Source organism: Hyperolius riggenbachi, chromosome 10, assembly GCF_040937935.1.
Source record: "Hyperolius riggenbachi isolate aHypRig1 chromosome 10, aHypRig1.pri, whole genome shotgun sequence".
Classification (NCBI taxonomy): domain Eukaryota; kingdom Metazoa; phylum Chordata; class Amphibia; order Anura; family Hyperoliidae; genus Hyperolius; species Hyperolius riggenbachi.
In genome coordinates, this window is record NC_090655.1 from 151450267 (window position 1) to 151474576 (window position 24310).

Below are 24310 nucleotides of genomic sequence, written 5' to 3' on the forward strand. Positions count from 1 at the left end.
CCCCGGCCCCTGGATCCGGTAATTCAGCCCCATAATCGGTTCCCCCGCTTTCCAAGATGGCTGCTGACCTTTTCTTTATCATCCGGGTCAGCAGCCTTTTTCTATGTGCAACGCAGCGCTTGTAGCTGCGCGAGATTTGGCTCTGCGAGAGGAAAGAAGTGTGCAGTGCAGCCATGTGCTCGTGTGCGAGCGTGTACTGTAGAGTGTGCACGTGTCACAGCAGTGTGTAGAGAAGCTTCCCGGTATGATGTCTTGTCTCCCCAACATGCTGCCTGTGTAGTGCAGCGTCTCAATTTGCATCTCTCGGGTCTCCAAGATGCAGAGCGAGCAGGAAGACGTCACTGTGTGCGCTCTGTGAGGGAGACCACAGAGCCGCGCATTCATGTGAATGCGGACAGGAGGGGAGGTGAACAGGGAGGAGAACGTCAGACATGACGGAGGAGTGACAGAGCAGGGGAAAGAAGCTCTGCCTCCTCCAAACCATCAGTTTTCCACCGACACTGTCAAAATCAATAAAAGCTGATTTCTGCACAATTCTGCAGCAAGAGAAGGGGTAAGTGGATACATTAGAAGAGGAAAAAAAAAAGCTAAAAGGTCCTCTATTCGAATGAACTTTTAAAAATCAGTTCCCATTCACTTTAAATAGAAAACAATTCTTAATTAGTCCAAATTAGGTTTGTTAGATCATCTGCTAATGATCCCCCTCACTGGAGATATCTGAAATTCTTTGGAGATGTATTAGTATATCAGGCCAATTGTTTTTTGCATTTTGGAATGGCATGTATGGCTGGCCTGATATTATTTTTAGTCAACAACTTTTAGTATATTCCAATATAATTAATTTAGGTTGTATAAATAATCAGAAAACTTAGTATGATTAGTACTTCAATTGAGTACTGATGGTGGAAGTCATTTAAAGTGACACTGTAGCAAAAAGAAACTCATGATATAATGAATTGGTTGTGTAGGACAGATAATTAATAGAACATTAGTAGCAAAGAAAATAGTGTCATATTTTTATTTTCAGGTATATAGCTTTTTTTATAACATTGCATCATTCCCTAATAATTGCAGTTTCCACAATACACACAACATTTTAAATGATTTCACAGAGCAGGCTACTGACCCTTTGAACTTTTCTCTGCAGAGAAACTATAAATAAGAAGAAACAACTAGAGACCGTTGAGATAAGTGCTTTAAAAGACAGTGCTGTCCACGACTTTATAAAGTCGCAGAGCTTTCAGAAGCTCTTTTGCATAGATAACTGAAGTCTCTTAACTCTTCCTGTACTGGAAACAATATGAGACTCATATCTGTGCTAATAATGTTTTATTTCTTAGCAATACTACACATACACATCATTATACCACAAGTTTATTTTCACTTCAGATTCCCTTTAAATACTTTCATGCTGTGAGCAGAAGTCTTGACCGTAGACGGCCCTATTTCATTATTGTGAAGAATAAATGAGACTGTGTATTCCTTGCTAAAATTGTCTCATTTATCATAGTTACATTTGTTGTTGCAGGAGGAGATTGCCAAGTATGACAAAATTTGTGAAGAAGCATTTACACAATCTAAAGACAAAAAAATTCTTAACATCAAACACTGGTTGGACTCTCCTTGGCCAGGTTAGAGGAAACTGTATTCTGTTGATTAGCACTTTATGGTCCACTTGATGTAAGTGATAAGATAAGATTATTCTTGTAGGTTTCTTTACACTGGAGGGAGAACCAAAAAGCATGACCTGCCCTCCAACTGGAATTCCTGATGATGTGCTTACTCATATTGGCAATATAGCCAGCTCTGTGCCAGTGGAAAATTTTAAAATCCACGGGGGTAAGTTACCATTCTTTAAAGCCCTTATTCAACCATCCAATTTTAAATGCATGAGATATTCAATAAATAGCAATGTGCGCAAGGGTACAATTTACTAATAATAATTAAAAGCACAAATATTGGTTGCATATATCTGCAATTGCTGTATCCACCTTATGAGGTACATAGAATTTGGGTTAATATAGGTACAAACTTACCTAGTGGCTCCTACACCTTCCTTTGGTTTATGCCAGCCTAGAATCCACTGCAGTGTTTTCTACTCTGTTCCATATGTCCTAATGGGGGTACTGATATTGTTTTTAGTACATGCTGTAGGTAATACAAAAGCTTTGATGAAGTTCATTTTTTTATCTCTTATAGTATATGTGCAGATATGTGCAACTGTTCTCAGTGTAGTTGATTATAGTTTATAGATTTGGTAAAGTCCATAAGAGTGCAAGACAGTTGCATAACAATCTAATTTTTTGGCAAACCACCAATGTAAAAAAAAAAAAATATCCAAAAGGTGCAATAATCACAAAAAGGAGGCAATGTAAAAAGAGCCCATCACAACTGCAGTGTGTTTGTGATACCAATCGCCTATTTACTGGAAAATGGTCTTCGTTGCGTTATTCCAGGATTTATGTCCATCCTACCTGGATGAATGTAGGGGTATAACAGGGATGTGTATTGTAACGGTGAAAATATAAGGCATAATGATATTTCTACAAAGTCTACATTAACCTTAATTAAATAATTGTGTTACCAATACCTACACAAGGCCTTTTAACTAATTTCACATGTATACGCAAAGGCAGTTAAGCTGTGTTCTAATATAATAGAATTACTAACAAGTTTAACAATGCAGTAAATATCTCAGCAACCATTTTTGGTTAGAATGTCCTCAGGCTTATTAAGTAATGGACTGGAGATCATGTTCCATGTTTATTTAATGAAATTGCTTCAACATATTAATAATTACAAAATCTTTGAGGTTTATGGACCTTTTAACAACTGTGGCCTTTTACTAGCGATGAATTATAATTTAAACTCTGTATTCTTGCATTCTAAACTGAATAGCACATGTGGCTTATCACAAAGGTAGACATTTATAAAATAATCCTTTGTCTAATTTATATTTGCATTACTTTTTTATGGAATACTGTATATGGTCATTGTTTGAATAGCTCTTGAGTTGATCCCTGAAAGCTTAATTCTAGTCATGCTAAATTTTGTATGACCTGCACCATTCTAAACCAGCACCAACAATGGCAGTCCAAGGCAGTCCATACACCAATTGCTTTCATAGCAAATGCACAAATGCTACTAATAATCACATAACTATTTAGTCATGCAATACCCATAGAAAGGGTCCCATAGTAGTGGCGTAGTTTGCTACGACTCTACCTATTCTCCTTGTACAAAGAGGAAAGTGCAGAATCATACAAGCACAATACATTTATGAAAAAGTGATTCTCTTGTTCGTCTCTAAAGTTGGAATCACATGCCTGCATTCTTGTGTGTTCTCTACCTGCCTGCTCTAGGTGTAAAATAGAACACATGTTGCCGTCCACTTGATCTTGTGCGTGTTATTTGGCATGTTAACAGGTTGGGTGCCTCTTGTTTCTGCAGTGGTCTGGCTCATAGGTCTTCTGGGTTAGGTCTGTGGACTTCTTAGGACTGCATGTTTATTTTTCCTCAGAAAGATAAAAAGATGGTGTCATTTTGAAGTGATCTTTTTTATATATAATACTACCTCTGTAGAATAAACAAGATTGAGCCTCTGATAAAAAAACAGTTGGTTTGACCCTGAAATATAAGTAATGGGTAAGAATGAAATGTGATTTTACATGTGTAATTAAAGCATGCCTGAACTGAGAGGGATATGGTGGCTGCCATATTTATTTCCTTTTAAAGGGAATCTGAAGTGTCATAGGGGGTACTTATCTCAGGAGGAGGAAGTCTGTGGATCCTAAAGAGGCTTCCCTTGTCCTCCTCCACAGCCCTATTCCAGCAGGAGGACCCCCAAAAGTCTCCATGACAACTCTTGTCGGTGCCTCGTGCATTTCTGCTAGCTCTGTCCTGCTATGCTCTATTTGGCAATAACCAGGCTGAATCGGGTCCACAGTAGCCCGGACCCAATCAGACTCGGCTACTTTCCCCAGAAGCCCGAACCCAATCAGGCTCGGCTACTTTCCCCTGAAGCCCGAATGGGACTGTGGCACACAGAGGCCACACTTCAGGGGTCACAGTGGGGAAGGAGTCTGCAGAGTCTTGCCCCTCCTGAGGTAAGTATTAATAAATATACATTGTAAATTTCCCAGATTTGCGTTAAACAATACCAATTGCCTGGCAGACCTGCAGATCTCTTCAGCTGCAATATTGTCTATCTGAAACACGTGGTTAAACCAGATAGACTTCACTCAGAGCACCTAATCTGCATGCTTGTTCAGGTACTATGGCTATTACATCTGCATTATTTAAAGGTAAATAAATGTCAGCCTCCATATCCTTCTCAGTACAGGTGTGTTTTAAGTTTTGATGTCATAAACGTTCTTTTTCTCCTTAATTGGCTGCTGAAAAAATACAATTTCCCATTCATCCTGGCAGCAGTACCATCTTGCAGGAAGAGTTGGGAACAGGAAGTGTGTGTTTATGGCATGGACTTTACTGTATTGACTCTCTGTTTCATTCAGAGCCATTATGTGGAAAGAGTTGGGCCGGATTGGAAATGGCAGTGGGCATGCATAGTCCAGCTTGCATTAGTTTATTCATTGCCAACAGTCTGAACTTTTAGGTGTGGCAAACTCACTTCAGTCTGTAAATATTAAAAGCACTAAAAGTAAGTACATCAGTGCACAGAGCTCACCATTTATGGATGGTCTCACTATATTGCATAGTGAAAGCATGGGACCTCTGTTTTTAGGAACTGAAAGTACAGTAGTTGCATATCGAACTAATGCGAATTAATCTGTGACCAGACATTTCTGCACTTTCTAACCACACTTGGATATGCCAACCTTTAGTTCTACTTTAAGTTATTTTAATGATAGAATCCCTTTTTAGATACATTTATTTTGTGCATGTAGGAATTTTTTGCAAATCCATTTACTTTTTATGTTTAGGGATATGCCATGTGTAAGTGTAGTGCCTACGACTAGCCAAAATAAATCATTATAATTAATGAATCAATCAATTTCTAGTCATTGCAGCCATTTCAAACTCACAAATATGGTGATTTATTGTCTCTATTAAAATATCGGCGCCAGCAAACAAGACAAAGCATCGAGGCAGCTTACCCTTTGGTAATATTCTGTCCAGCTTGCTTAGGAATTCTGTAGCTATATATTTCTTGTGTAAAAGCTGCTTGTCCACTAAATTTGTATTCTTTTATTTAAAAGTATAAAAAGGAGAAATAATTATTGGCACAAAAATACTTTACGTTCTCTTGTAATGGATAATCATTGTATATAGCTGTTCTATGTATAGCTGTGTGTGTTATCACATAAAGTGGGATTATAATGTGTCTGGTTTAGGTCTTTTACATTTAAAAGACAACTGAAGTTAGAGAGATATGCAGGCTGCCAGAGACATTTCCTTTTAAACAATACCAGTTGCCTGGCATCCTGCTGATCTTTCTGGCGTCTGTAGTGTCTGAATCAAATGTCTTCATATCCTTCTCACTTCTGTTGTCCTTCATATGTACCCTGAGATTTTCACCTTCTGTGTTAAGTATCTTTCCATCAAACCCTTTCATACTCTGTCAGTGATGACTAACCTTGGCACTCCAGCTGTGTTGGAACTACAAGTCCCATGAGGCTTTGCAATATTCTGACAGCTCTAAGCATAACTCAGGGAGGCATGATGGGATTTGTGGTTTTGTCAAAGCTGAGTGCCAAGGTTAGCCATCACTGCTCTATGTAGTGCATGTCATCCTTTACTTTGAAGAATGAATGGTCTTGTCATCTCTTCAAAATTGGACACTCATTTATGTACTCGGCTCTAGGGATGCAAATAATTCTGAGTTGATGCATGATTATGCAGAACTTGTGTGCAACTTTATGTAGCTTGAAAATGAAGCAATCAAATCCTGTCAAGGTGGATTTCGATTGTTCTATTTCCAACTGCATACATTTAAATACAAAATTGCATTATCCTTCATCACATCAATTAGGAATTATTTGCATTTTATTGACTATCTCTATTCAGCTCCTGTAGGGCACAGTTTAATGTTAGGTTTACATTTGTCCTTTCTCTTTGTATTTTATACAAGGATGTATTACATCTCACAAAGTGTACATACTGTATGTGCAGCATCTCCCCCCCCCCCTTTTTTTTTATAATGAAATTACGTTCTATTTTGTTACTTTGGCCCTGATTTCCTAAGGTTTTCTATGTTTAGAAAACTTTGGAGACCTTGAGTGATCCTGCAAATGAGGCTTGGATATTATATGCTATTAAAGAGACTCTGTAACAAAATTTTCAGCCTTATTTCTTCTATCCTATAAGTTCCTATACATGTTCTAATGCAATCTGTCTTACTGCAGCCTTTCCTAGTTGCACAGTGGCTGTATTATCTCTTATTTAATCTTCTTTCCTTTTCCGGCTTTGTCGGCTCAGGCAGGAATGTGCTGCTCTGCTGTGATAGGATAGAAGTTATGCGCACCCTCTCCATTCCCCCTGCAGGCTCTGTATGAGTCACAGACAGCTTCTCTGAGCCTGTCACATGCTGTTTAGCAGCCATGTTTTTTGTTTGTAAACACTTCCTAAAATTTGCAATTACAAGCCAGGATCTTAGCAGGGAGTGGCAGAAACAGCAAAGGGGGACCCAGGAGAACATAATGAATAGAATGGTATGCTTTTTATTGTAAGAATTTTAAAGTACAGATTCTCTTTAAGCAGCTTACTGCCATGTAGATCCTGTTAGAAAAAAATCAATAACATTGCTAAGTATTTAGTGAAATAATGGTCTTGACAATAAGAATTTTCTATAATAAACAAAAAATTCGACCTGCACATTTTTTTATGTGTACCATGATACAACAACTGGCCTTACAGCAATTAGTCTTAACCTCCCTGGCGGTAACCCCGAGCTACACTCAGCTAGCCGCCACAGAGGATCACATGGCCCTGGGAGGATTTTTTAAAATAAAATGTGCTGTATATGCTTAAGCTAGCACTTGGCTATCTAACCATGTCCCCCAAGTTTTGACGCTCTCCACCGATCCCACCCAATTGCCGCCGTAATACGTACCCCCCAGGGATCCCGCAATGGCACAGCCTCCCAATCAGCTCCAGGCTTCGCTGTGGGGAGGATCGGGACTGCGCATGGCGTCATGTCTGATCGTCGCCATAGCGACGAGGGAAGCTGAATGGTGAAGTTGCGGCTCTCGCGGGATCGTGGAGGGGTAAATATTGCCGGCGGCGATCGAGGGGGTTTAGTTAGGTGCGGCGGGGCTTGGGGGACATAATTAGCTAGCAAAGTGCTAGCTAAAACATAAACACATTTTATTTTTTTAAAAATCCTCCCGCGGACGCAGCCTCTGAAACTGCATACCGCCAGGGAGGTTAATAAAGGTTACAAACTTCCTCTAAATCACTTCCCGACCATAGGTTATTTTCCCTTAAAAACCACAGCAATTTTCGCATATCACTCTCCTCTTTCATTCGCCAATAACTTTATCGCTACTTATCACGCCAAATGGATCTATGTTTAGTTTTTTTGCAGGACAAACTAGGCTTTCTTTGGGTGGTACTTTTTGCCAATAATTATTTTATTCCCTATGCATTTTAAAGAGATTCAGAAAAAAAAATACAAAAAGTCATTATTTCTCAGTTTTTAGCCAGTACCATAGTTTGCGACGGTACATCTACGTCCCGCAGGACTTCAGTTCCTGTCCAGGGACGTAGATATTCATCAATGGCTGTGAGTGGCAGCTGCTCGCTCCTGCGTGGGTATTCGCCACCGCCCATTAGTGAAGAGATAAATGAATGGGAATGCAGTTAACTAATCTAATGCTTCATACACACTTGAGATAAAAGTCTTTGGAAAAGGCAAGATCACAAACCAATTTTACCCCATTCCATGTAGTATGAGAGCTATACTCTACACAGTCTATTCTATGGAGCTGCACTCCCCATCAGATAAAATCTTTGCAAGATGCTGCACACAAAGATGCCCGTACACACTCGAAAGATCATTATCTGCAGAAGATCTGTTCCTGCAAAATATCCATTCCTGCAAAATGCATTTATAGTCTATGAGATCTGCAGATCATCATACACACCTTGTTTAAAGCCCCATCTACACCATACGATTCTTTGTATGATTCGATTACAATTCTATTTACGATCTGATTAAATCCGACATGTCCGATCGGGATTCGATTCGATTCAATTCGATTTGCCATTGCAAAACAATGGCAAACCGAATTGAATCAAATCGAATCCAGATCGGACATGTCTGATTTAATCGGATCGTAAATAGAATCGTAATCGAATCGCACAAAGAATCGTATCGTATCGTGTAGATGGGGCTTTGCAGACTTCATCTGCATATCTGGCAATCATCTGCAGATCTGAAAATCCATCCTGGTGGATCTGATCTGCAGATGATCTGCAGATGATTGTCTGTTAAACCAAGTGTGTATGAGGGTCTGCAGATATCATAGACTATGAATGCATTTTGCAGGAATGGATCTTTTGCAGGAACAGATCTTTTGCAGATAATGATCTTTTGAGTGTGTACGGGCATCTTTGTGTGCAGCATCCTGTAAAGATTTTATTTGATGGGGAGTGCAGCTCCATAGAATAGACTGTGTAGATGTAGAGTATGGCTCTCCTACTACATGGAAGGGGGTAAAATTGGTCTGTGATCTTGCCTTTTCCAAAGACTTTTATCTCAAGTGTGTATGAAGCATAAGTCCCCATGTTAATGATCGCCGCTTCAATGAGATGCCTGTGTCATTGTATCTTCTGGAGGAACGCGTCCACGCATTACTTCCTGTTTAGCATACTTACAGTACATAGTTACATAGTTACATAGTTACTTTGGTTGAAAAAAGACATACGTCCATCGAGTTCAACCAGTACAAAGTACAACACCAGCCTGCTCCCTCACATATCCCTGTTGATCCAGAGGAAGGCGAAAAAACCCTTACAAGGTAAAAATTCCTTCCCGACTCCAGATGGCAATCAGATAAAATCCCTGGATCAACATCATTGGCATTACCTAGTAATTGTAGCCATGGATGTCATTCAACGCAAGGAAAGCATCTAAGCCCCCTTTAAATGCAGGTATAGAGTTTGCCATAACGACTTCCTGTGGCAATGCATTCCACATCTTAATCACTCTTACTGTAAAGAACCCTTTCCTAAATAAATGGCTAAAACGTTTTTCCTCCATGCGCAGATCATGTCCTCTAGTCCTTTGAGAAGGCCTAGGGACAAAAAGCTCATCCGCCAAGCTATTATATTGCCCTCTGATGTATTTATACATGTTAATTAGATCTCCTCTAAGGCGTCTTTTCTCTAGACTAAATAAACCCAGTTTATCTAACCTTTCTTGGTAAGTGAGACCTTCCATCCCACGTATCAATTTTGTTGCTCGTCTCTGCACCTGCTCTAGAACTGCAATATCTTTTTTGTAATGTGGTGCCCAGAACTGAATTCCATATTCCAGATGTGGCCTTACTAGAGAGTTAAACAGGGGCAATATTATGCTAGCATCTCGAGTTTTTATTTCCCTTTTAATGCATCCCAAAATTTTGTTAGCTTTAGCTGCAGCGGCTTGGCATTGAGTACGATTATTTAACTTGTTGTCGATGAGTACTCCTAAGTCCTTCTCCAAGTTTGATGTCCCCAACTGTATCCCATTTATTTTGTATGGTGTTAGACCATTGGTACGACCAAAATGCATGACTTTACATTTGTCAACATTGAATTTCATCTGCCATGTATGTGCCCATATAGCCATCCTATCCAGATCCTGTTGCAATATAACACTATCTTCCTTAGAGTTGATGATTCTGCACAATTTTGTATCATCTGCAAAAATAGCAACATTGCTCACTACTGTATCCACTAGGTCATTAATAAATAAATTGAAGAGCACTGGACCCAGTACAGACCCCTGTGGGACCCCACTGCTAACAGTCTCCCATTTTGAGTATGATCCATTGACCACAACTCTTTGTTTTCTGTCCATTAGCCAGTTCCCTATCCAAGCACACAGACTCTTCCCCAGTCCTTGCATCCTCATCTTTTGCACCAGACTTTTGTGGGGAACAGTGTCGAAGGCCTTAGCAAAGTCTAAGTATATCACATCTACAGCATTCCCAATATCCATATTAGCATTCACTACCTCATAAAAGCTGAGCATGTTAGTCAAACAGGACCTGTCTTTAGTAAACCCATGTTGATGCTGAGAAATAAGATTATTTTCTACTATGAAGTCATGTATAGTATCTCTTAGTAACCCCTCAAATAGTTTGCATACAACTGATGTTAAGCTTACAGGTCTATAATTTCCTGGATCTGATTTTTTGCCCTTCTTAAATAATGGGAAAACGTGGGCTGTACGCCAATCCACTGGGACTCTGCCAGTTGCAAGAGAGTCACAAAAGATAAGATAAAGGGGTTTATCTATAACTGAACTTAATTCCCTTAGGACCCGAGGATGCATGCCATCCGGGCCAGGTGCCTTGTCTATTTTTAATTTATTTAGTCTTGCCTTTACTTCTTCCTGCGTTAAGTATTTAATATTACAGTTAGAAGATTGAGACTCTTCCGCCTCTGTAATTTGCAACAGTGCTGTTTCCTTTGTAAAGACAGAAGCAAAGAAAGCATTTAATAACTCTGCCTTACCTTGGTCATCCACCATTGAGTTTCCACCTTCATCCTTTAGGAGTCCTATACAGTCAACCTTTCTTTTTTTAGAGTTGATGTACTTGTAAAACTTTTTTGGGTTAGATTTGATATCCCTAGCGATTTGATTTTCAGCTTCGATCTTTGCTAGCCTAATTTCTTTTTTACAATTTTTATTGCACTCCTTGTAATTGCTGAGTGCAGCCTCGGACCCCTCCTGTTTTAGGACCTTATAGGCATTCTTTTTCCTCTTCATTTTATCTCTAACCTTTCTATTCATCCAAAAGGAAATAATGCGCGAGGATATCTTGCGGTGAAATAGTAAAATTACACCAAGATTCATTTTTTTTTCCTTTTAATAAAAAGACCCACCATTACATTTAAAATTAACCCCTTACCTCTCTTCCTCTTCCGTAGTTACAATACCTAAATAAATGATATGCTTGTCAAAAAAAACAAAATGACTGACTAAAAAAATTCCATAAATAGATACCTTAGGGACTGAACTTTTTTTTTAATATGTATATCAAAAGGGTATATTAATGTTATTTATGAGATTATGGGCTTGTAATTAGTGATGGAGGCAAAATTGAAAAAATGCACCTTTATTTCCAAATAAAATATTGGTACTATACATTGTACTTGGGAAATATTTTAAATGTTTTAATAACCAGGACAAATGGACAAATATAATGTGTGGGTTTTAATTATGGTAGCATATATTATTTGAAAAATATAATGGCCGAAAACTGAGAATTTTTTTTTTCAGTTTTTTTTTCTTATTTTTCCCATTAAAATGCATTTAGAATGAAATAATTCTTAGCAAAATGTACCACCCCAAAAAAGCCTAATTGGAGGAAAAACAACAACAAGATTTTCATTGTGATAAGTAGTAATAAAGTTATAGGCGAATGAATGGAAGGAGTGCTGAAAGGTGAAAATTGCTCTTGTGCAGAAGTGGAAAATCCCCCGGTAGTGAAGTGGTTAAAAATAAAAAGTGCTACTGTAGATAAAACACACACATTTTATTTGCCCATGTGTCCTGATTATTATAACATGTAAAATATGTTCCTAGTATGTGTGGTGACAATATTATTATTATTAATTTAAACATATTCCATGGCGCTGTACAAAGTAAGAAAACAAACAATGGGTAGATAATGATACAGACAATGATATACATGAAATACGGACACTTTTTCAAAATACAGAATTGGTGATTGGTGACAATGACAAATGTAACATGATGAATAAAAGGTATAATGGAGTACAAGCTACAAAATGAATAATAAATTCCAAGACCCCAAATGGTGAGAGAGCCTTGCCCTTGCAAGCTTACAATCTAAAGGGATTTTTTTTATATAAACTGTATGTATATATCGATAATTACAAGCCCTTATTTTCAAAAATAACAGTCATACACCCTCATGACACACATATTAAAAAAGCTGAGTCGCTAAATATTTATGTATTTTTTGGGGGGTAACTATGGGGGAGGGAAAAAGAAGGGGATAATTAATGGGGGATTTTTTTTTAATGTATTTTAATTTATGTAAGTGTATTTTTTATTTTGTCCACTAAATGTCCCCACACTATATTCTGTGTAGTGTGAACAGTACACAGGAAGTGTTGTGTATGTGATTTTTACATTCATTTTATGAATGACCACAGGCATCTCGCTGATCGGTTTTGGAAATACATGTTCCAATTCACCGATTACAGACTGGCGGGACAGGAACAAAGACAAATAACATTTATATTGTGCTTTTTTCCAGGCGGACTCAAAGCGCCAGAGCTGCAGCCACTAGGACGTGCTCTATAGGCAGTAGCAGTGCTAGGGAGATTTGCCTAAGGTCTCCTACTGAATAGGTGCTGGTTTACAGAGCAGGTAGAGCCGAGATTCAAACCCTGGTTAGAAGTACGTGGTCACACGTGGTAAGAAAAAACAGAGTTTTCAGGAGTGTAGATATGCACCCCATGGATCTGGAACTGGTTTAACCAGTTCACCCCCAAGGGTTTTTACCCTAACGGACCAGAGCAATTTTCACCTGTCAGTGCTCCTCCCTTTTATTTCCTAATAACTTTATTACTACTTATCACAAGAAAATTATCTATACCTCATTTTTTTCGCCACCAATTAGGCTTTCTGTGGGTAGTACATTTTGTTAAGAATTTTTTTATTCTAAATGCGTTTTAATGGGAAAAATACAAAAATAATGGAAAAAAAATAATTTCTTCTCAGTTTTCAGCCATTATAGTTTTAAAATTAAACATTCTCCCTTGGATAAAACCAACACATTTTATTTACCCAGTTGTCCCGATTATTAAGCAGGAATACTTTACCAAGCTCATCGCAGCACAAGCTTCCAATCCCCGGCGTCTTTTTAGCACCTTCAACTCCCTGCTTAAACCCACCCCCCCACCTTCTGTTTCCTCCCTCTCTGCCACAGATTTAGCCACCCACTTCACCAACAAAATAGTCTCCATCCGTCAGGAAATATCCAATCTTCAATCTTCACCTCCCACCTGCTCACAACCTACTCCTTCTCCACCCTATCCTCCCCTCACCTCCTTCACTCCTACTACCACTGAGGAGGTCAACCACCTACTGCAGACTTCCCATACCACTACCTCCCCCCTTGACCCTATCCCTTCTGATCTACTTCAGCCTCACTTCACGGATCTGGCTCCAGTCCTCACTACCATGTTTAACCTCTCCCTATCCACAGGCACCTTCCCCTCAGACTTCAAGCAGGCCACTGTACTGCCTCTGCTCAAGAAACCCGCCCTCGACCCCTCGCTACCCTCCAACTACCGCCCGATCTCCCTCCTCCCCTTCGCCTCAAAACTCCTTGAGCGTCTGGTTCACAAACGCCTGACCCAGTACCTCAATGCCAACTCACTACTAGACCCACTGCAATCTGGATTTCGGCCTGCCCACTCAACCGAAACGGGTCTCACCAAAGTGGTCAATGACCTTGCCTTAGCTAAAGCTGAAGGTAAATACACCATTCTCCTCCTCCTTGACCTTTCAGCAGCTTTTGATACAGTAGATCATCCCCTACTCCTCCAGTCCCTCCAATCCATGGGCATTCACGATCTCGCCCTGACCTGGCTTTCATCCTACCTCTCCAACCGCTCCTTCACGACCTCCTTCAATGAGTCCTCGTCCACCCCCAACCACCTCTCAGTGGGAGTCCCCCAAGGCTCGGTCCTTGGCCCCCTACTGTTCTCCCTATACACATCCTCCATTGGCAAGGTTATCTCCTCCATGGGTTTTAACTATCATCTGTATGCAGATGACACCCAAATCTATCTCCACACCCCTGACATATCCACCACTACCATGGACAAGGTCTCCTCCTGCCTATCTGCCATCTCCTCCTGGATGTCCGCTAGGTTCCTAAAACTAAATCTAGACAAAACGGAATTTATGATCTTCCCACCCCGGTCATCCCTGGACCTCCCAGATGTGCAGGTCACTGTTAACCACACTACTATTCACCCTACCTCTCAAGCCCGCTGTCTGGGTGTCACCCTGGACTCCGCACTCTCCTTCACTCCCCACATCCAAAACCTCACAAAGTCCTGCAACTTCCACCTTCGTAACATCTGTAAGATTCGCCCTTTCCTGACCCCTGCCACCACCAAACTCCTCATCCATGCCCTCATAATTTCCCGCCTCGACTACTGCAATGCCCTTCTGTCTGGACTCCCTAAGACCCGAATAGCCCCACTGCAGTCCATCATGAATGCGGCTGCCAGATTTATCCACTCCTCCCATCGCTCCACCAGGGCGACTCCCCTCCGTGAATCCCTCCACTGGCTTCCTATCCAGTCCAGAATCAGATTCAAGATATTGTGTCTGACCTACAAATCCATCCACAAAACCTGTCCAACCTACATTTCTGATCTTACTCAGAGATACACACCAAGCCGCTCACTCCGCTCCTCCAATGAACTTCGCCTGACCGTCCCCCGCATCACCCAGTCCCATGCACGCCTCCAAGACTTCTCAAGAGCCGCTCCGACACTATGGAACTCCCTACCTCCACCCATTAGGGCAGCCCCCTCCTTCAACACCTTCAAGAAGGCCCTCAAAACTCACCTTTTCACTCTTGCCTACCACCCCTCACTATTGCTCTAAACCCAGCCGAACTCTGGTCCCCTACCTCTCGTGTCCCTACCTCTCCCTCTAGATTGTAAGCCTTTGGGCAGGGTCCTCACTCCTTTTGTGTCCTACCTGATCATGCACCTCTATTACTGTGCACCCATGCTATGCATTTGAGTGAACCTAACTTGCCTAACTCCATGCTCCCATCCAGTGACTGACTAAGCATTACCTTGTACTCATACTGTGCTGTGTGATCTGGTTTTCTTGTATTCCTGTATTGTCATATTGCTGTTTGTCACCCCTAAATATTGTCTGTAACCTAAATTAATATCCAGCGCTGCGTAATATGTTGGCGCTTTATAAATACAACAAATAAATAAATAAATTAAACAGTTTAAATTATGTCCCTATCACAATGTATGGTGACAATATATTATTTTGAAGTATCTGTGTTATTTCTCTCTTTTTTTTTTTTTTTTTTTCTTTGTTCTGGCCATAATGACAAGCCCCTATGTAATAAATTAAAATTAATTTTTCCTAAGGCAACTATTAATTTTAAGCTTATATTTTTTTTTTTACAAGTGTTTTTTTTTTTTGGGGGGGGGGGGGGGGGAGGGTTGGAAGTGTAATTTTATCAATTTTATTAATGTGTATGTACCTGTATATGTATGTGTTTGTGTGTGTAATATACTTTTTAGCCACAAGATGGGGCTAGTGAACACTCCCGTTATAGGAAGTGATCACTTTTTTTTTTTTTTTTTTACACTTTATTTATTTATTTGTTCGCGGTCACGTCCATTCACTCCAGGCATTGCGATTGGGTAGAGGACCGCTCGGTCCTCTTCCCCAATCACTTAACACGGGATCCCAATGGAAACGGCGGCGGTAGCGGTGCGCACACGTGCGGAGCAGCGGCGGGATCGCGCGACGTATTAAAACGTCATGTTGCCGTTAATAGGCTAAAGCATGACGTTTTAATACGTATGCTTGTCGGTAAATGGTTAAAAAAAAAGAAAAAAAAAGGGATCACCCAAACAGGAATTGGTCATCCACAGGTTACAGTTCTTGTTCAAAAGAGTTCAGGAGATATTTAGAGGTAAGAAGGGGTAGGGGCAGGAAATTACAAAAAAAGGTATACTGACTACAGTGAATCCTCTTCATTCCTCAGCTCTGCACCCAGTCTCCACACTGCCACTGCTATGAAAGTGATCAACCTGTAAGATCTGCCTGGTTTTGCCCACTCTAGCCCTGTAACTGCACTGCAGGTGCGCTCTGTCCTGGCTTGTGACTATATGCTGACTTTTACATTGTTGCAGAGAGCCAGGCATAAGTATGTGCTTAGTGGTGGTCCAGAACTAAACCCCCATGTGACCACACCAGTGTTCTCCCCAGGCTCTTTTACCCATGTGCTCCACCCGGCTAGCTTTGGTGACCACCCGGCTGTCATCAGCTCACCTCCTCCTCTGCTGTAAGCAGAGAAGCACCAGCCATGCATTTTACCATCTCGCCCCACCCGGCTACTTTTTCATGCCACCCAGCTGGAAAAAATTTCTGGGGAGAACACTGCACACTACCACCCAACATGGCATGAGAATTTGTAAGAGCACACTGAGACATGGGGGAGGGGACAAAAGTTGGAGGATGTAGGTAGAAGAATAAGGAGCAGTGAGGGAAGGATTGCTGAGCTGCTTAAAGTGAATAGGAACCGCATTTTAAAAAATGAGATAGATACTTACCCAAGGAGAGGGAAGGCTCTGGGTCCCATAGAGCCTTCCGGCTCCTCTCCTGGTCCCGTCATTCCGGTGCTGGCTCACCCGGTAGCAGTATTTCACTAAATTAGTCAAAAACTGCTTTACCTGGCCGAAGGAAGCTTTAGAAGTCTTCAGGGAGCCCGAGTGCTCCTGAAGAAGGGTGGCCCTGTACTGCGCCTGCACAAGCACGGTTTCTTGCACGCTCACGCATGTGCAGTATGTAGCCGCACGTCTTCGGGAGGACACGGCTCCCGAAGACTTCCAAATACCCTTTCAGCGGGGGATTGAAACGGGGGGGAGCCAGCACAGGATAGAGAGCACCGAGAGAGGAGACGGAAGGCTCTATACAACCCAGAGCCTTCCTTCTCCTTAGGTAAGTATTTGCTTCATTTTTTTTTAATGCGGTTCCCATTCACTTTAAAGGGAATCTGAAGTGAGAGAGATATGGAATCTGCAGTTCTACTGCAGATCTGAGCACTAGTCAAAGCAGCTTGCGGCCCTAGCGTTCACGACAATGGCACTTTCCCCACTGGGAGACCATGGCACCACTGCGCCAGTTGCAGTTCAGGAAGCAGAAGTTCTTAAGCTCCTCTTTACACGCAGCTCCAGGAAAGCCTCTGGCCCTGATGGTGTGTCATCAATCTGCCCAAGAACCTGTGCGGATCAGCTATCCCCCATGCTCATCTCCTTATTCAAGAGGTTGCTATCACAAGGTACAGGTCCCTCCGGTTTCAAGAGGTCCACTATCCTAAAAAGCCAGGAAACACAGATCACAACAACTTCAGACCTGTGGCTTTAACCCCCACCATCATGAAGATCCTGGAATGACTAGTCCTTGCCCACATGAAGCGCTCCACCAAGGCCCTCCTTGACTCACTTCAATTCACGTACAGGGCTAACAGATCGGTAGAGGATGCCATCAACGTCAGCCTGGCATAAATCATGGAGCACCTCGACAGACTCGACTCCAATGCCAGGATCCTGTTCTTGGACTTAAGCTCTACCTTTAATATGATCTGCCCAGACATACTGCTCGACAACCTGGTGCAGCTCAGTGTTGACACTACTCTTTTTGCAGGGGTCAAGAACTTCTCAAACAGAATGCAACAGGTCAAGCTCGGTAACTGCTCCTCCAGCGTGAAAACTACCAATTCCAGGTGCTTCACAGGGGTGTGTACTGTCCCCGCATCTGTTCTCCATGTAAACCAATAACTGCACTTCATCCACTGACTCTGTCAAACTCATCAAATTTGCTGATGATACCACTTCCATAGGACTAATTGTCAGCAACGGAGAGCATGATTACCACAGCGAAATTGGGAGAATTTGCAACTGGTGTGCAGATAACAACCTCATCCTCAATGCAGCAAAGACTGTTGAACTGATTGTTGATTTTAAGAAACACCCATCCACACTCCCTCTAGTCCTTACAGGCAAGACCAAGGTCTCCAGGGTATCATCTGTCTGGTTCGTTAGCACAACCTTAACTAATGACATAATGTGGGGCAGAACACCATAAAAATTCAGAAGAAGGCACAGCAGAGGCTTTTCTTCCTGCAGCAACTGAAGAAGTTCGGTATATCTCTGGAACTGTTGACTAGCTTCTACACCACTACCATGGAATCCATCCTCTGCTCCTCAGTCATAATCTGGTATGCTGGTGCAAAGGCTAGCGACAGGTATAAAATGTAAAGATTATTTAATAATGCAGAAAAGATCATCAGATCCCCTGCCTCCTCTTGATCTCCTCTACACTGCCAGGTTGTAAGACGAGGGCCACCAGGATCTCCCATGATCCCTCCCACCAAGGCAGTTGCTGCTTCAAGTGCCTCCCACCTGATAATCTTTATAGAACTATCACATCCAGAACCACTAGTTGCAGGAACAACTTCTTCCCCCAAGCAGTTCTGTTAAAGGAGTCCGCAGTCAATATGTCCTACCCCATGAAAAACTTACCCGGGGCTTCCTCTAGCCTTTTTCAGCTGACATGTCCCACGCAGCATCTCCGCTCGCAGCTGCCGGCCCGGGTCACCACCGGTGCAGAGGACCACCTCCTCTACTGCGCCTGCGCGAGCGTCAAGTCTATGTTGTACGCATATGTTGTCCGCAGTGTACTGCACAGGCGCAAAACTACTGCGCCTGCACAGTACACTGCAGACAACGTGGACTTGGCTGACAGTGGCGCTTTACGCAGACGCAGTAGAGATGACCTTGAGGTCGGCCTCTGCACCGGCGGGGACCCCAGGCCAGTGGCTGCAAGCTGAGATAGTGTATGGGGCATGTTGTCTGCAACGGGCTGTAGGAATGCCCGAGTAAGTATTTCATGGGGTAGGACAAATTGACTGACGCCTTTAAATGCCAGATCTAATCACTACCATATTCATGTGTCCGATGGTTCAGATACTACTGCAGCTGAAGAAATCAGCAGGACTACCAGGCAACTGGTATTTGTTTAAAGAAAATAAATAAAGTGGCCTCCATATACCGTATTTTTCGGAATATAAGACGCACTTTTTCTCCCCCAAAAATAGGAAGAAAAAGTGCCTGAGTCTTATATTCCAAAGGCAGGGAATCCCCGACTTCAGAACCGCCTGCCGATGCCAACCGCCGATCCGCCGCATTGTCGGGGACTCCCTGCCTTGTCCCCCTGTGTGGTCTGCCGGGTCCGCTCCCCCGGTAACAATAACTGCAGAGCAACTCGCCTTTCTATGGATTCCAGCGCTGTGTAGTCTGCTGTGTGGTCCTCCGCCTCCAGCATGTCAGCTACACCTGTAAATGAAAAAGTTAGCGCAGAGACGCTCACCTACACGGCGGCAGCCGCGGCGGTGGCAGCACGATCTGCAGACATCTCTCCCGGGAGGCTTTCCCTAGTGACTCATTGAGTCATGGGGAATGACTCATTGAATCATTAACAGGAGCCGTCACTAGGGGGAACCGCGCAGCTTCGCCTAGAGACGGCTCCTGTGAATGATTCAATGAGTCATTCCCCATGACTCAATGAGTCATTAGCAGTAGCCGTCACTAGGGGAAGCCTCCCGGGACGAGATGTCTGCAGATCGTGCTGCCACCGCAGCGGCTGCCGCCGTGTAGGTGAGCGTCTCTGCGCTAACTTTTTATTTACAGGTGTAGCTGACATGCTGGAGGCGGAGGACCACACAGCAGACTACACAGCGCTGGAATCCATAGAAAGGTGAGTTGCTCTGCAGTTATTGTTACCGGGGGAGAGCGTCGACATGAGGGGGGGGGACAGAGGACAGGATGGGGACTGGGGGGGCACACACATGGACATGCACAGGAGGGGGCACACACAGGAGAACAGGAGGGGGGACACAGGGACTGGAGGACCACACGGGGGGGTGAAGGGGACACAGAAACACACACAAGGGGGGCAGGAGGGGACACAGACACACACACACAAACTGGGGGACAGGAGTGGACACAAGGGGCCTGGAGGACCACAGAGGGGGGCTGGAGGAGACACACAGGACATGAGGGGACACATGGGGCAAGAGGATCACACAAGGTGGCAGGAAGGGATGCTACACACAGGGGGACAGAAAGGGACACATAGTGGACACAAGAGGACAATGGGGAGAACATGTACTGTACAATACGCTCCTGGAATATGGACGCACCAGGTTTAGTATATACTGTATACATTTTTTCCCCAGATTTTTGCCCTCTAAACCTAGGTGCGTCTTATATTCCAGAGCGTCTTATATTCCGAAAAATACGGTACCTTTCACTTGTGGTTCCCTTTAAATGCAGACTTACTATGGTTTGCAATTGATAAAAACCAATACAATTTCTCTTTAACATTTTCAGTGTTTTCCAACAATAGTGAACAGTGTTAAAACCCACACACACCCACGCACACACGTAAACACACACACCATACAATTTTTACAGCACAAAAGGGAACCTCTGATTACATTGAATGTCTTTAGCAAAATTAAATTTAGTATCTTGCAACTGACATTGAAATGTGCACTGTTATTTATTTCTGTCGCCAGTAATTCAATGTTCTTTTTTCAGGTCTCTCTAGGATCTTGAAGGGCAGATTGGAAATGACAAAGAATCGGCTGGTAGACTGGGCTCTGGCTGAGTACATGGCATTTGGCTCCCTGCTGAAAGAAGGGATACATGTCAGGCTGAGTGGCCAAGATGTTGAAAGGGGGACCTTTAGGTATGTTTTCTTTACACCTGAACAGAATTAGAACTGATATTCATTTGTAGATTTTCTTAGCTGCACCCAGACTGCAAACTGTAAAAATATAATAGGAGAACAGAGGGAACAGATGATGTGTGGGCCAGTGGATGCAGATTTCACAGCAGAAGATCAGAGAAGAAGAGATAAAGGTTCATATCCTATTCTAGGTGATAAGTAGATGGAGCATGCAAGTTACTTATCACCTGGCCATCGTACAAGGATTACCAGCAAATCCAGTTGCCAGCATCGCTCGCTTGTGCAATGGCAAAGCATTATAAGTGTTACTAAGGCAAATCGTTGCTATTCACCTGACCATTGCTCCTGAGTGCCAGGTGATGGGGAACAAGGTTTTGTGCTGTCCTTCACCATGATGGCACTTCTGCCATGCTCCTCTCGGAGATGCAAGCACACTCATCCTTTTCACTCCAAATTCCGGCGCTAGAGCCACAAAGCTCCCTGCCACTCACCTGATGTCTGCAGCTACATACCAAGCTCCACTGGCACCATTGTGTCTGGTCAGTCTGCATCAGACCCGCTGGGACCGTCAGTGCTGCTCTTTCTTACAGAGTCCCCCATATCATGTACCATGTGGGCTGGTATAATTAGTATGATGGAACCCCATGCAGGTTGACTCCGTCATCCTGGCTATACCAACCTGCATGAGTGACTAAGGGTTAGTGAAAGTTTAATTAGGAGGAACTATGCCAGTTATTTTCATAAAAAAATGATAGAAATAAGGTATCCCCCCCCCCCCCCATATTTCTTTTCCACATCTTTAATTAACCTCTTGTCACTCATACAGTTAAGCAATGGGAATCTTATGAGACTATTTCTAAGGTGGCACACAACCTGATTGCCAGAAAATTATAATTATTCTGGCAGAAATAGCAACTTTTTTCAAATTGACATAGTTGTAAAAGTGATGATGGGCTGAAAAGATCACCTTTTTGGGCTAGTTAGCCACTTTTCTGCAATTACCACAATTGCTGTGATTTAACAATTTTGTAGTTATCTTGTGGATTGCCAAAGTATAGAATTTTATGAGCTACATTAGAGAAAAGTGCTGTCTGTTTTAGACATTTGCTCACTCATTTGTAATTGCCACTTTAAGAAGTATGCAAGTCAGTGGGACTCATACTGCTTCTCTTTCTGAACTGAATTAACGGTTGTGGCTCATGATTTGTCTTCCGTTAAAATGAATGAAGCTGTGGATTGCGATGTTAGAATAAGAATGGTATGATGACCAAAGCAGCTATCACCTTACCTCTATCAGGTTTTGAGTCAACCACTGAAGGCTCAAAAACTAAAAGGTGAAGCAGAAATGAGAAGCTGACCAAAGTTTCAAAATGTTGGTCCCACTCCATGGTGGCTGTTTCCAAGAGTAGCCTCTCTACTACTGCTCAGTTATTGAAACTTCTGTAGAGTTGTTACACAGGGCTTACTTTCTTTTCTGGTACTTGCCCATAACAGCGCTTTGAGTCCCCAGGGAGAAAAGCGCTATATAAATATTATTGTTATTGTTATAAAAAAGTTATTTTAGAGGTTGTGGCTAAGAAAGTAATATTGAGTAGATACATACTGTATGTTGGTTTTGCCCTATTGTAACTGGATTTTGGCTAGAGATTACTAGGCTAAATTAATATAGTGATTATTGCTTATTGGTAATAAACCAGAAGGCATTTCTCTGCCTACTTATAGACTTTTCCAGTATATAGTCTCCACTGCCATATCACATGTGGCTTTACAATGGCTACAGCCCACTCTATGTGTAAGTCAGGTTGAACAGAAAGTAACTAACATTATAAGGTATTGCCAGTAAGATAAAATACGCTGCCTTATGTTTTCACAATATGGTCATCCTGGCTATCTAGAGGTAATAATACTGACCTAACGCATAAGATCCTGCAGCATTTAATGTATGTAGTAATATCTTGAGCATCACCCTGTCTCGTATATTCATGTCTATTTATTTTTCACACTGTTATTGTTCTATGTTTAAGGTATATGTGCCCACATCTTCTGAACTGATATTGTACTAACATGTTGTATTTATCTCCAAGATGGATGTTGTTTTTTAATTTTTTCCTTACCTATTAATTATAATATGTAATTTCAATAAATAAAACCGCTGAAACAAAAGCACTGGTCAGCCATTTCTAAATGTAGCCTTATGACAGTGGTAACTGGACTTTCAAAAGTAGAGAATAGTGATATTGGTCTTTTATCGAATTGTCACTTTTTTATGAGTGGACCGTTTTGTAAAGTGTGGACCGATGATTTGTAATGACTCTCTAAACCGGCATTAGAAGAGTCTGAGACACACCCCTCCCATTACTATCTAAGGTGAAAAGAGGTTGGGGAAGAGCTGTTAAAGTGGTCTGAAACTCAGAATTTCTTCTTTGCTCTAAAAAGATTCCTTACAGCTTTAAAGGGACTTCGAGCAGTGCAGAAACTATGGAAAGATGCATACCATTTTGAAGCTCTCTTTCAATCTCTTTCCAACGATATATAAACCGCCGCCCTACGCCTTTTAGTTTTCGCTATTTTTGCGATCGAAATCGCGGCCGCCGCAATTTCGATTGCGAAAATATCAAACTAAAAGGCGTAGGGCGGCGGTTTATGTGTCGTTGGAAAGAGGAGAAAGAGAGCTTCAAAATGGTATGCATCTTTCCATAGTTTCTGCACTGCTCGGAGTCCCTTTAAAACTATCACAATTTTTTTTTGTAGCAGAACAGCATTCAAACAGTTAAAGGGAACCTAAACTGAGAGAGGTATGGATGTTTCCTTTTAAACAATACCAGTTGCCTGGCAGTCCTGTTGATCTCTTTAGCCGCAATAGTGGCTGAATCACAGACCTGAAATAAGCATGCAGCTAATCCAGTCTGACTTCAGTCAGAACACCTAATCTGCATGCTTGTTCAGGGGCTGTGGCTGAAAGTATTAGAGACACAGGCTCAGCAGGACAGCCAGGCAACTGGTATTATTTTAAAAGGAAAAATCTATATCCTTGTCAGTTTAGGTTCCCTTTAAACACAGCACTTAGTCCTACCATGGAAACCCCTTCAGCTTAGAATCAGATCCGGAGAGGAGATAACAGTATCTTTTGTTTACATTCCTCAGTTGTTACATTGTGTGAAACAACTGAAAACGAGCTCTCTGTGAAGCTCTCTCTGCTATAGCTCAAACCAGCTCACTAGAAGACTTTAATACCAGTATATAATAAAAAGCAGCTTGAATAAAATGCAATAGCAGCTTTCAGACAGTACAGTACTTTGGGAATTTGTAATTTGTAGACAGACAATATTTCTTGTGCACAAAAGCAAAAATGGTAACTGAAGGGGAAATAAAAAGTAGGAAAATGCATTTTTATTGCATGTTATGTCACAGTGTCAGACCACTTTAAGTACTGCTGTTTCTGCATGTTAGGATTTTTTTCTTTTTACAACCGACATAACCTAGGTGGGAGAGAATGGAGTCCAGAGTTCATCTTGAAAAGAATAACTAGTTGTCTATTTAAAATATGCTTGATATACACTTTTGCTCCAGACTCGC

General features: G+C 42.1%; 1 protein-coding gene across 3 annotated transcripts in view; it reads left to right on the forward strand.

The window, feature by feature from the left end:
* Positions 1-24310, forward strand: part of OGDHL (oxoglutarate dehydrogenase L) — a 203194-nt gene that overhangs the window by 118978 nt on the left and 59906 nt on the right. For all 3 annotated transcript variants that reach the window (XM_068258827.1, XM_068258826.1, XM_068258828.1), the window contains 3 exons: positions 1529-1631; positions 1711-1839; positions 20584-20734. In XM_068258827.1, the coding sequence (XP_068114928.1) occupies positions 1529-1631; positions 1711-1839; positions 20584-20734 (383 nt within the window). The remainder of the gene's footprint in view (positions 1-1528; positions 1632-1710; positions 1840-20583; positions 20735-24310) is intronic.